This window comes from Moschus berezovskii, chromosome 12 (assembly GCF_049115385.1).
Source record: "Moschus berezovskii isolate FMDL1 chromosome 12, NW_MosBer_1.0, whole genome shotgun sequence".
NCBI lineage: Eukaryota > Metazoa > Chordata > Mammalia > Artiodactyla > Moschidae > Moschus > Moschus berezovskii.
This window is the reverse complement of record NC_142471.1, coordinates 78,360,772-78,374,612: the sequence shown is the minus strand read 5'-3', so window position 1 is coordinate 78,374,612 and position 13,841 is coordinate 78,360,772. Positions and strand designations below refer to the sequence as shown.

The 13,841-nt window shown below is 46.7% G+C and overlaps 1 protein-coding gene across 5 annotated transcripts in view; it reads left to right on the top strand.

Moving 5' to 3' along the window:
* GPAM (glycerol-3-phosphate acyltransferase, mitochondrial) overlaps nt 1-13,841 on the top strand; it is a 71,749-nt gene that overhangs the window by 16,760 nt on the left and 41,148 nt on the right. The window contains exon 1 of one of the 5 annotated variants that reach the window (XM_055424663.2): nt 11,994-12,133. The exons of 2 other annotated variants lie outside the window; for them this stretch is intronic. Coding sequence is in view for 1 of the 3 variants with exons in the window: in XM_055424662.2 (XP_055280637.1) it covers nt 12,519-12,543 (25 nt within the window). In the remaining 2 variants the exon portion in view is untranslated. Of the gene's footprint in view, nt 1-11,993; nt 12,544-13,543; nt 13,635-13,841 lie in introns of those variants that run through there. 2 more of the 5 variants (XM_055424662.2, XM_088842326.1) reach the window with 2 other exon arrangements.

Genomic DNA, 13,841 nt, shown 5'->3' with positions numbered 1-13,841 from the left:
CCAAGGTCCGTCTAGTCAAGGCAATGGTTTTTCCCGTGGTCATGTATGGATGTGAGAGTTGGACTGTGAAGAAAGCTGATCGCCGAAGAATCGATGCTTTTGAACTGTGGTGTTGGAGAAGACTCTTGAGAGTCCCTTATACTGCAAGGAGATCCAACCAGTCCATTCTAAAGGAGATCAATCCTGGATGTTCATTGGAGGGACTGATGCTAAAGCTGAAACTCCAATACTTTGGCCACCTCATGAGACGAGTTGACTCACTGGAAAAGACTCTGATGCTGGGAAAGGTTGGGGGCGGGAGGAGAAGGGGACGACGGAGAATGAGATGGCTGGATGGCATCACCGACTCTGTGGACATGAGTTTGAGTGAACTCCGGGAGTTGGTGATGGACAGGGAGGCCTGGCGTGCTGTGATTCATGGGGTCGCGGAGAGTCGGACACGACTGAGCGACTGAACTGAACTGAACTGAACTGAACACACAGTAGGCACAGACAAATATTGTTTGAGTCCACTTATATGAGGTACCTAGAATAGTCAAATTCATCAGGTCAGAAAGTACATTGGTAGATGCCGGGGACTGGCATGGGGGAGTGGGGGATGGAAAGGGGGAATGGGGACTTTGTATTTAATGGGGACAGAGTTTCAGATTAGAAAGGTGAAAAATTTGGGAGACAGATGATGATGAGAGTTGTACAACATTGTGAATGTATTTAGTGCCACTGAAATGTACTGTTAAATATGGTTAAACTAGTTTTATGTTGTGTGACTTTTACCACAGCAAAAACATTTCTCAAAAAAGACAAACGTTTATAATGTCATATAGGGTAGTTCTGGCCTGTTAGAGGCTCCTGAATCTTTTCATTCCAGACTGGGGCCTTGCTTTATCCAGCCCAATCAAAAGACTCACTGAGGTTGTTCTGATAGTCACTGGGGCTGTTCATAAACGTTTGGTTACCTTGTTTTGGGCACATGGTGGGATTACACTTCTTCACTCTCTTGTTACATATGATGCTTTATCTAGTGAAATGGGAACAGACGTGATGTGAATTAAGGCCTAGTGCATGGTTCCCTACACTCTCTGGTCCCAGCCTCAGCAATCGAGGAAGCACATGTCAAGTTGGAGCCTCCCTCAATGACCTTATAAGCCACTCTAATAACCCACAGTTTCCATGGAGCATAGGCAGACAATCTTTGTTGTCTCAAGACTCTGAGACATTTGTTACTGAATTGCAACCTAGCCCATCCTGACCAATACCATGACATTCTCCCCAGAACAAAGTAACCTTAATGGCTCAAATGAGTTTGGAAGGTTTCAGGACAAATACTTTGCCAGGATTTCGGCTCAAAGGAATAGGATATCTCTTTTGTCTCTGGAGTCTACGCAAGAGGAGACCAAAAACAATCATCATAATAATAGCTGCTGCTGCTGCTGCTAAGTCGCTTCAGTCGTGTCCGACTCTGTGCGACCCCATAGACGGCAGCCCACCAGGCTCCCCCATCCCTGGGATTCTCCAGGCAAGAACACTGGAGTGGGTTGCCATTTCCTTCTCCAATGCATGAAAGTGAAAAGTGAAAGTGAAGATGCCCAGTCATGTCTGACTCTTTGCGACCCTGTGGACTGTAGCCCCCCAGGCTCCTCCGTCCATGGGATTTTCCAGGCAAGAGTACTGGAGTGGGTTGCTATTGCCTTCTCCGATAATAATAGCTGCTATCTAGTAAATCTCACCACTTGGCAGGCAATATGCTAATTATCTGTATACATTATTTCATTTTACCTCAAAGTAACCCAGTAAGTCCGTCTAGTCAAGGCTATGGTTTTTCCTGTGGTCATGTATGGATGTGAGAGTTGGACTGTGAAGAAAGCTGATCGCCGAAGAATTGATGCTTTTGAACTGTGGTGTTGGAGAAGACTCTTGAGAGTCCCTTGGACTGCAAGGAGATCCAACCAGTCCATTCTAAAGGAGATCAATCCTGGGTGTTCATTGGAAGGACTGATGCTAAAGCTGAAACTGCAGTACTTTGGCCACCTCATGCGACGAGTTGACTCACTGGAAAAGACTCTGATGCTGGGAAAGGTTGGGGGCGGGAGGAGAAGGGGACGACAGAGAATGAGATGGCTGGATGGCATCACCGACTCTGTGGACATGAGTTTGAGTGAACTCCGGGAGTTGGTGATGGACAGGGAGGCCTGGCGTGCTGTAATTCATGGGGTCGCGGAGAGTCGGACATGACTGAGCGACTGAACTGAACTGAACTGAACCCAGTAAGGGAATGTTAGCAAATCCACTTTTAGAAACTTTTTAAAATTTATTTCGAATTGAAGGATAATTGATTTACAATATTGGTTTCATTTCCACCATATATCAACATGAATTAGCCATAGGTGTACATATGTAGCAAACCCACTTTTTAAATGAGACAATAGGGACTCAGGTTAAATAACTTTCCCAGGGTCATGCAGCTGCTAAATGGCAGAACTCTGACTGGAACCTAGTAGTTTAGTTGGTAAAGAATCCGCCTGCAATGTAGGAGACTCTAGTTTGATTCCTGGGTCGGGAAGATCCGCTGGAGAAGGGATAGGCTACCCACTCCAGTATTCTTGGGCTACCCTGGTGGCTCAGCTAGTAAAGAATCTGACTGCAATGTGGGAGACCTGGGTTTGATCCCTGGGTTGGGAAGATCCCCTGGAGAAGGGAAAGGCTACCTACTCCAGTATTCTGGCCTGGAGAACTCCATGGACTGTATAGTCCATAGGGTCACAAACGGTTGGACATGACTGAGTGACTTTTACTTCACTTTCATGACTGGAACCTAGGTGGTCTGTCTTCGAAGTCCTGGCATAATTCTCAGACATTCTGCTGGAAGGATTCGGGATTAGTCCACTGATATCCCGCCTGGCAGCAGCTCAGTTTTTAAGCCAACCCCCTCTGAGTATCACTATCCTCAGCTCCTTCACAGAGTGGGGTTTAACACAAAGATATGCTTTCCAGACCTGGGATCTGGTGGCCCAGTCCTAACTCCCAAGCTCTCATCTACACTGACTAAATAACATATCAGTCATACACTGGAGCTCTAGAATCGGAGGGATCTGATTTCAAATTGGGGTTCTTCCACATGCCAGATTTACCTCTCCCCATGCCTCAGTTTTCCCATATGGAAAATGGGGATTTATAGGAAAATGGGGATATATAGCTCATGGGGCTGCCGGGAGGATGGGCACCTTATTTGCCTGTTTGATTTCAGATCCAATCACCACCTTCTGGACTCTACTCCTTGTCTGGGGAGGGGCTGGGGAGTGAGTGGGGGAGGTAGCCCCTGTGCCTTCACTCCTTAGACTCCAGGAGGAGTTTACTTCAGCCACCAGGAGGACTGACAGGTGACGGGAGGCCAGAAAGGGGCAAAAGCCAGGGAGGGTGGCTGCCTCTTTCTCCAGGGACATCTCCAGTGTGATTTCGGCTCCTCTTAGGTGGCCCGTCTCTCCTTGGTCCCAGCTGTTGCCTGGTTGGTTCTGGTTCCTGGCTCTGTTAGCACCTGGCTTTGTCACTCCAGCCCCAGGGAATGTAGTGATCTTCTATTGCCAAGGGCTGTCTCACTGGCCCCTTTGGTCTTTCAGTTCTTCTAAGAACTTTCTCAGTAGAATTCTAAAGTTTGCTAGTGGCTGTCTGGCATGGGCTCTTTCCCATACTGTACCATGACTGATACAAAGAATTGCTTGCAATCATGCCTGTGAAGTACTGAGAAGAGTGCCTGGCATGTAATAAATGCCTAGTGAGTGGCAGCTTACAAAATATACTGATTTACCTCTTACGTAGATGCTCTGAGGCCAATTTGCACCAGGCAGGCTTCTGCTTACCCCGAAGCTCCTGAATCAAAGCCCATTTCTCTCTCCAGGCTGAGTCTAGAGACCTGGGTTTGTTTTGATGCATTCTTCTCTAATCTTTATAGGGTAAAGGGCATGTGGATTCCTCCTCAACATTTGTGACACGTCATCACTTTCTTTCTAATTTTCCAAACTTCTTACTACGGCTTAAAAAGCCCTGCTCTATCTGGCCCCTTCTGTCTTCCCAACCCCTCCCGCTACCACCCTCCCCCTCACTCCCTCCAGCCCGCACTGGCTTTTGTCCAGCTCTCTCTGCCAAACTCTGTCTTCCTTCAGGGATGTGGTAGGTAGAGTCTCCTCTTCTTGGAAAGATCTTTTCTGGTCTTCTTTCCCATCCTTCTCACACCCTCACCTCAGCGTAGCTGCTCTTCACTTGGAGAGGCCCTTCCCATTACTTTATCTAATATTGGTCACAGGTGACCAGGTGCTGTTGGAATTTCATTGCAGTGTCCATGCCTTGTGGACTCTCCCCACCCCACCCCCCCTGACTCAAGACAACCTATCCCTCTCACCCAATCCAGCTTGATTGCACAGGGAAAGGTCCCTTCAGATTTTGTCTTCTTTTAGGAACAAAAAACTGCTAATGGCACTGACTTAGGCTCCTTCAATAGAACCTTGGGACTTAAACCACAGAGCCTGGCTACACTCCTAGAAGAAGGGGAAGTAATTTTCCTTTCTTAAGAAAAAAAAATAAAAAAAACTAACTGGTAAAGCTAATTCCTTAATTACCCAGCTCTAGCAGTTACTGATCCAGTGTCCCACTTCCAACTCTAGAGCTGGTGTCCTGCCCTGAGGCCCTACATCCATAGTCACTCAATCATGTCTGACTCTTTGTGACCCTCAGGACTGTAGGCCACTGGTCTCCTCTGTCCATAGGATTTTTCAGGCAAGAATACTGGAGTGGGTTGCCATTTCCTCCTCCAGGAGATCTTCTCAACCCAGGGATCCAACCTGCATCTCCCGTGTCTCTGGCATCCCAAGAGGATTCTTTACCTGCTGAGCCATCAGGGTCTGAGGCCCTGCTAGTGACCCAAAGCTAGGAACCCTGCCTAGTTTCCGCCCACCTTCCTTCCTGGGGTGGGGGTGGGCTATCAGCTCTGTCAAGCAGAAGCTTGAAGGCTTTTGCCAAGGTTGAAGGAAGCTGCCAAGGCAACTCTTCCAGAAGCTAGACTGCCTCCTGCCTGGCCTATTTGAAGATTTTAGCTTAGTCTATTGTGAAGCCATTTTCAGTCAAATTGAAGTACCGGTTCTGTCATAAATGTGGTAAATGTGAATCTGGGAGGGGAGGGTTCCATTCTCTCCTGGCCTAAGGTACTTTCTAAATGGCAGCTCCAAGGTCACATCCATTTTCATTCCCCAGGGTGATACACTAGCAGGGACCATTTCTCAACACTCTTTCCCCTCCATATACCTGAGTTATTCTAGCAGCCAGGACTGCTTAAAAATTAAAGATGAGTCAGGAATGCAATTTGTTGGGAAGATCCCCTGGAGAGGGAAATGGCAACCCACTCTGGTATTCTTGCTTGGAAAATCCCATGGACAGAGGAGCCTGGTGGGTGACAGTTCATGGGGTTGCAGAGAGTAAGACATGACGGAGCGACAGAACATGCAACAGAAAACAAGATTTAAGTGGCTTAAAAACCAGTCTTATGTGATTGGTAGTGTGGGGTTTGGATAATAAGTTGCAGAGCAAATAGGGAAAAGATTGAAAAAGAAACATGCCAAATGTATCGGTTACCTTTTACCAGGAAAGAAACGCTTTTTCAGAAATCCTCAAGTTTGATTTTCTCTTAGGTGTCATTGCCCAGAACTGGATCATAAGACCATCTTGGCTGCAGGAACAGTTAGAATATTAGAAAGCAAGATTATCATAATTAACTCAGATACTTTGATTCACTATTTTCTCAGGGCTGGACAAAAGATCACCCTGAATAAAATCAGGCTTCTAATAGCCAGGAACCTGCAAGGAATGGATAGCAGACAGAGAGGTCTCAGTGTTTGCCTCAAATCAACAGAGTTCTAGAGGCCACAGTCTACTGAACTTGATGCTGATTTTTGAGGCTTTTGGGACACAATGATCAAACAGGAGTTTGTCTTCTAGATGGTCTCATTCTATGCTGCCTGGCAGGCAGTAGGAGTTCTATATATATTTATTAAAAAAGAAAGCAGATGATGAGAACAGCATGGATTCAGTAAGAGTAAGACAGGACAAACTTTATTTCCTATAAAAGTTTCTGACAGAGTAATTGTTATATCTGAGATCATGGAATGTCATAGATCTTTTATCACTGAATTTTGGCAAGTCAATTGACATTGCTCCTTATAATACTCTCGCAGAGGAAAAAAAAGCACGTGTCATAATTTGACAGATGTAGCTGAAGCAATACTTAGCGAAACATTTATAGCAGTAAACTATCTGTATTAGAAGAGAAGACAAGTCTCAACTCCAATCACTGATTTCAAGGTGGTATTTCAAGGTGTTAAGAGTCCCAGCCTTTAAAAGGGGTGTTCTCACCAACATTCAGTTCAGACTACTTTCTAATTTTCATTCTTATTTGTTCAAACCATGGGGTGTTTTTTGGTCTGTTTTTGTTTTTTTAAAACATGTTAGTTTCCAAATATTTGGGAATTTTCCAGGTACATCTAAATTAATGATTTCTAATTTCTATGTGGTCAGAGTGCGTTTCATGTGATTTGAATCCTTAAATCTATTTTAAGTCTATTTTAATCTATTAAGTCTTGTTTTATGGCAAGTTTTACTAAAACACATCCTGTATTCACTTGAAAAAATGATATTCTGTTGATGGATGTAGTGTTCTATAAATGTCAACTAGGCCAGGTTGGTCGATGGTATTGTATAAGGTTTGACATCTTTACTGATTTTCTGCCTACTTGCTTGGTTATGGAGAGAGAGGTTGAACTGTTGTTTATAGTCATGGATTTTTCTATTTCTCCTTGCAAGACTGTCAGTTTTTGATTCATATATTTGGAAGCTCTGCATTAGATGCATAAATATTTAAAATCATTTTCCCCCTTGTTGGATTGATTCCTTTATCATTATGAAATGATCCTCTTTATTTCTGGTAATATTCTTTGTATTGAAATGTATTTTTTATGATAGTAATATAGATACCCATATTTCTTTTGATTAGCATTAGCATGGTACATTATTTTTTTTAATATAAATTTTATTTATTTTAATTGAAGGCTTATTTTTCATTGTTTAACCAATCTGTCTTTACATCTAAAGTGATTTTAATAGATGACATACAGTTGGTTCTTTCTTTCTTCTCCAGTCTGACAATCTTTGCCTTTTAACTGAGGTGATTACTTACATGCATGAATTTAAATCTGCCATCTTGCTATGTGTTTTCTCTTTATCAATCCATTTCCCCCCCTTTCTACTCACTTACTGCCTTCTTTTGGATTCATTGAGTGACTTGTTAAAAATGATTCTGCTTTATTTTCTTCATGTACTAGCTATAACTCTTTATTTTGCGTTTATGGCAGTTGTTTTAAGAATTGGAGTATACATCTTTAACTTATCACAGATTACCTTCAAGAGTTGGGTTGGCCACAGTTTCCTTGGGTCTTTTTAGGTTTTCCAGATCTACTTAATACGCTTAATATTTCCTCTACTTTCTTGGACTTACAGAATGTAGTTGTATTTTTTAGTGTCTGTATTTACCAATTCTATCACTTCTGTCATTTCTGGGATTCTTTCAATTAATTAACTTTTCTGCTCACTGTGGTTCATTGCTTCCTGCTTCATTTTGCATGCCTGATGACTTTTGATTGGAAGGACAACATTGTGAATTTTACCTTGTTGGATGCTACATATTTCTAACTTCCTATAAGTATTCTTGTGCTTTGCTTTGGGACATTTTGTCTTTGGAAAGTTTGATCCTCCGGGGACTGCCTTTTATTTGTTAGGTAGGACCAGAGCAATGTTTATTCTGCTGCTGCTGCTCAGTCACTTCAGTTGTGTCCGACTCTGTGTGACCCCATAGACGGAAGCCCACCAGGCTCCCCCTTCCCTGGGATTCTCCAGGCAAGAACACTGGAGTGGGTTGCCATTTCCTTCTCCAATGTGTGAAAGTGAAAAGTGAAAGTGAAGTCGCTCAGTCATGTCTAACCCTTAGCGACCCCACGGACTGCAGCCTACCAGGCTCCTCCATCCATGGGATTTTCTAGGCAAGAGTACTGGAGTGGCTTGCCATTGCCTTCTCTTTTACCCCACTACTGAGGCATGGGGACTGTGAAGAAAGCTGATCGCCGAAGAATTGATGCTTTTGAACTGTGGTGCTGGAGAAGACTCTTGAGAGTCCCTTGGACTGCAAGGAGATCCAACCAGTCCATTCTAAAGGAGATCAGTCCTGGGTGTTCATTGGAAGGACTGATGCTAAAGCTGAAACTCCAATACTTTGGCCACCTCATGTGACGAGTTGACTCACTGGAAAAGACTCTGATGCTGGGAAAGGTTGGGGGCAGGAGGAGAAGGGGACGACCGAGAATGAGATGGATGGATGGCATCACCAACTCTGTAGACATGAGTTTGAGTGAACTCCGGGAGTTGGTGATGGACAGGGAGGCCTGGCGTGCTGTGATTCATGGGGTCGCGGAGAGTCGGACACGACTGAGCGACTGAACTGAACTGAACTGAGGCATGGGGCTTCCCAGGTGGCTCAGTGGTAAAGAATCCGCCTGCCAATGCAGGAGATGCAGGAGACACGGGTTCGATCCCTGGGTCAGGAAGATCCCCTGGAGGAGGGCATGGCAACCCACTCCAGTATTCTTGCCTGGAAAATTCCATGGACAAAGGAGCCTGGCGGGCTGCAGCCTATGGGGTCACAAAGAGTCAGATGCACCTGACTCTTGAGAGCACTGAGGGGCTTTCTGAGTTGCAAATTATGAGATTTTCCAGTCTAGGGGCCAGGATCAAGCCCTATATTCCTGGTCCTGAAGGTTCACTGGGGGCATCTTTTCCCTCTGCCTTGTGGGAGCAAGAACACCTCTCTGATACTCTTCTCCCAACTCCAACTGTTTTGGTCTTCCTGGTCTCCTGGTTCTAACTCCTCAACTCAGAAAATCTGCCTAGCTCTTCCTGGATTACTCTGTCTGCACTATAGCCTGGCAACTCTTTCTAGGCAGTAAGCTGAGGCACTCATAGTGCTTAACCTCATTTGTTTCCCTTCCCTTATGGAGCACTGTCCTGCACACCTGCCTTTTAAATATATTTTGCTTGTTTTGTTGTTGTTGTTGTTGTGTTAGCAGGAGAGGAAATTTAGTTCTTGTTGCTCTGCCTTAGCTGGCTAGACGGCATCTGGGTTACTAGAAATTATTCCTGTTCTGTTGATGAAAGACTGCCAAGGTTGTCACTTGTTTCCAAAACAATCCTCATTAAGTAATCTGTGTTTCACAATCCACATCTCCTTTGGGTGCAGTAAACTCTTGTGCAATGGGTGTTACAGAAGAGTGGCATACAAATGAAGTCTATGTAAGACAACTAATTTTCCCCTCTAGCTTACATTTTCATTCCTGTGATGCTGTACTTCATGTCTCATTACTTTCTCTTTAACAGTGACTTCAAATCCTGTGACTTTCCTCTATTTTCTTCCCTCCTTTTCTTTCTTTCATGTCAGAGGCCAGTAATCTGTACAAAAATTTCATGATATTTGGGGATGAGAATTCATCTTGTTCTAGTCAACATTGGCCTTGAATACTTAGGTGTGTGCTTGGGGCGAAGGTGTGTGTGTGTGTAGAGGGGTTGAAGTGGGTGCGTGTGTAGAGGGGTTGAATAAAAACAGGATCCTTGGGGCGAAGGTGTGTGTGTGTGTGTGTAGGTGTGTGTGTAGGTGTGTGTGTATGTGTGTGTGTGTGTAGAGGGGTTGAATAAAAACAGGGTCCTTGGGGCGAAGGGGTGTGTGTGTGTGTGTGTGTGTAGAGGGGTTGAAGTGCGTGTGTGTAGAGGGGTTGAATAAAAACAGGGTCCTTGGGGCGAAGGTGTGTGTGTGTGTGTGTGTGTAGAGGGGTTGAAGTGTGTGTGTGTAGAGGGGTTGAAGTGTGTGTGTGTAGAGGGGTTGAATAAAAACAGGGTCCTTGGGGCGAAGGGGTGTGTGTGTGTGTGTGTGTGTGTGTGTGTGTGTAGAGGAGTTGAAGTGTGTGTGTAGAGGGGTTGAATAAAAACAGGGTCCTTGGGGCGAAGGTGTGTGTGTGTGTGTGTGTGTGTGTGTAGAGGGGTTGAAGTGTGTGTGTGTAGAGGGGTTGAAGAAAAACAGGGTCCTTGGGGCGAAGGGGTGTGTGTGTGTGTGTGTAGAGGAGTTGAAGTGTGTGTGTGTAGAGGGGTTGAATAAAAACAGGGTCCTTGGGGCGAAGGTGTGTGTGTGTGTGTAGAGGGGTTGAAGTGTGTGTGTGTAGAGGGGTTGAAGTGTGTTTGTGTAGAGGGGTTGAATAAAAACAGGGTCCTTGGGGCGAAGGGGTGTGTGTGTATGTGTGTGTGTGTGTGTAGAGGAGTTGAAGTGTGTGTGTGTAGAGGGGTTGAATAAAAACAGGGTCCTTGACTTCAAGAAGCTCAAAATCTGTTTTTAAATGAATCATCACCCCTGCGCTTTGGGATGTATTTATAAACAGTAGAAAGTGCAAGGGAAGTAATGCTTCTTTTACTTCTTGTTCCTCAGCTTCGACAAGTATTTACTGTTTCCTATAAGAATACATTGTAGTGTCACCTGAGAATCAAGCCCTGATGATGAGTTCATAATCTTGTGGAAGAATGACACAAACTGATAAAGAAAGACCCAAGGTGCGGTCCCACAGTAAACCTGTGAGATTTCACTTGACAGTGTGAGTATGGAGGGCGGATAAGATGAGACCTAGTTTAGCAAAGAATTGTCAGATTTAGGGGAGAGTGGTGTGAGCACAGTTAGGGGGACCAGTGCCCAGGGCTTGATGAGGGAAAATCAGAGAGGCTAAGGGAAGGGGCTCCTGATGGAGAACGGTGGGGAAAGAAGAGGCTTCTCTGTGACAGTCTTAGATGCTAGGCTTAGGCATTTGGACTGTGGGGAGCTCTGGATGGTTTCTGATGGGTGGACAGAGACAGAGATTGTCTGTCAGAGAGGGTTAGGGTTCATGTGTGCAGAGGAGGTAAGGACTGGTGGCAGAGGCGCCAGGACACGGATTATGCCTTAATCATCTTTGTATCTCCATCTGCTGCCTATGTGGGTGCTCAGTCCAGTCCCACTCTTTCGCTTCACTGTGGACTGTGGACCACCAAGCTCCTCTGTTCATGGGATTTTTCCAGGCAAGAATACTGGAGTGGGTTGCTATTCCCTACTCCATGGGATCTTCCTGACCCAGGGATTGAACCCATGTGTCCTGCATTGTAGGTGGATTCTTTACGTGCGAGCCACCAGGGAAGCCCATCACCCCTCCCGATCTGCTAGTTCACACTTCATGCCTGTTGCTGAAGTGCAGGTAAAAGGTTATCTTTTACCTTCTATCAAAAAATTATTAATCTCTTTATAACCACCGGCCTTGTCAATGGCAAGACAGATATTGTGAAAAAAAACTCTTCATGCTCCTTGCTATTGTGTTTCAAGGGCTAAAGGCCGGGAAATTTGGACTCAGGTTCTTCCAAGCCTGATTTGTTTCTATTTGAATTCGTCATTTTCTTTCATTAGGGAAAAGGCACTAAGTCCCTGTTGGGAAAATTACACAACAGGGCCATTCCACTTCCCACCTCTCTCATGCCCAGTAAGTTCTGCAGTCTTACAAATCTCACAAAAAAGACGGCCCACACCTATACAACTAAACTCACACGGCCCACGTACGTGCTCCGGGAGGAGATGCAAACTTTCAGAAGAGCAGCGTTCACACGACGCTGACAGGAGCACACACACGTGACTCCACGCCCAGGCAGACTCGCCGCGCGACTAGGCAGCACACGCCTGGCCACACACCACACAGACACACTTGCGAGCACACCTGCTACTCTCAGGTCCGCCCCTGCGGTGCACGACGCCCGAGTCGCCGCAGCCTGGGGCCCCAGCCCTGGCCCGCGCGGAACTGGCCGGCCGTGGGCTGCGCCCGTCACGCTCGTCCCCGCGTTGCGTCATCGGCGCGCGACGCCGCCGCAGCGCCGGCTGAGGCTTGAAATGCGGGCAGCGGCAGCGCCGTAGCCGGCGGAGCTGCGGGCGCGAGCGGCCGGGGCGGGAACGGGCTGCGCGAGGCTGCTGCGGCCGGGAGCGCCGGGACAGGTGCGCGGTCGCCCTCTTGCCGGGCCCAGCGCGGCTCCCGCCAGCTGCCCGGCGGTTCGCTCGCCTCGGCGCGCTCTCTCGAGCTCGAGCTCTCTCCCGGTTTCCCCTGAGCGGTGGGCCCGGCTCGTGCCGGCGTGGGGGTCGAACTCGTTCTCTCCCGGGGACCCGGGTCGCTGCAGGGCTTCCCCCCGGCGGGAGGGAAGTCCCTCTGGGCTCAGTCCCCCCGCACACCCGAAGGGGACGTGGAGGCATTGGCTTTGGCGTTGAAGCTGCAGGGGTACGCTGAAAGCAGCCGGTGCAGGGGACAGCCCCATGACAGATGACCACTGATTGAGCTGAGCACTCACTGGGCGTCAGACACAGTGCCAGGCGCCCTAGGGGTATTATGCAGAACTCCCGCAACGCAGGAGGTAAGATTTATCATATCATGCCCATTTGCCAGATGGGGAAACCGAGGCATGGGAATTAACCAACTTGTCTAAGTTGATGTTAACCCATCTTGGTTGGTGACCACAGATGGTAAACAGAGCGGGATTCGAACTCGGATGTATTTGGCTTCAGGGTCGGCCCTCCTGCCTCTCTCGCTTTCAAAACCCACAGTTGGCTCCTCTCAGCGCATAGCCTGGCTTTTCTTTTTGGGAGGGGTGGGGTCGGGGCACTTTTCAACCTTGGACAAACGTGTGGAGGGAGGAGCGAAGTGTGGGCTTCTTATTGGCACAGGACTGTTTCCCCGTCTCGTCCTCCCCTCATCACTGGGGCCACCCAAGCCTTCATTTTCCCAGGCAGCCACCGACTCCCCCTGTCGTAGCAACTTTCTGCACCTGAAACTGATAGCTGAGTTTTATAATATAGAAGAGCTTTCATGCCAAGTGCATTGGTTTACTCTTCCTTCCCCTCGCCTATTTGTTAGATTGTTACTTTGGTAAAATTGTTAAGAATGTGTGTAGTTATCCTGAGAATTACAGTTACCACTGTTAATCCATATGGGGATTGTAAAGAAATGGGAATCTGCCCTCCAAGGAACTCTGTTAACCTGGACATGAGTTTTTAAGGTTTTAAAGGGCTGATTTAAGGCCAGGTGAGAAGTAATCAAAAGCTGAAATAATTTGAGGATTAGGTTAGAAAATTCTTATATTTTAATATCTTTTTTTTTTTTTTTTAGCAGTTTACTGTTCAGTTCAGTTCAGTTCAGTCGCTCAGTCGTGTCCGACTCTCCGCGACCCCATGAATCACAGCACGCCAGGCCTCCCTGTCCATCACCAACTCCCGGAGTTCACTCAAACTCATGTCCACAGAGTTGGTGATGCCATCCAGCCATCTCATTCTCCGTCGTCCCCTTCTCCTCCCGCCCCCAACCTTTCCCAGCATCAGAGTCTTTTCCAGTGAGTCAACTCGTCGCATGAGGTGGCCAAAGTATTGGAGTTTCAGCTTTAGCATCAGTCCCTCCAATGAATATCCAGGATTGAACTCCTCTAGAATGGACTGGTTGGATCTCCTTGCTGTTAGTGAACGTTTTTTCTGAGGGCGGGAAAAGGCTTATTGCAAAGATATGAAAACTTATAAATCAGATATTTTAGAACAGTGTTTTCTTATTTTAGAGCTTAGTAGATATATTAATGGAGAAGGAAATGGCAACCCACTCCAGTGTTCTTGCCTGGAGAATCCCAGGGACGGGGGAGCCTGGTGGGCTTCCGTCTATGGGGTCACA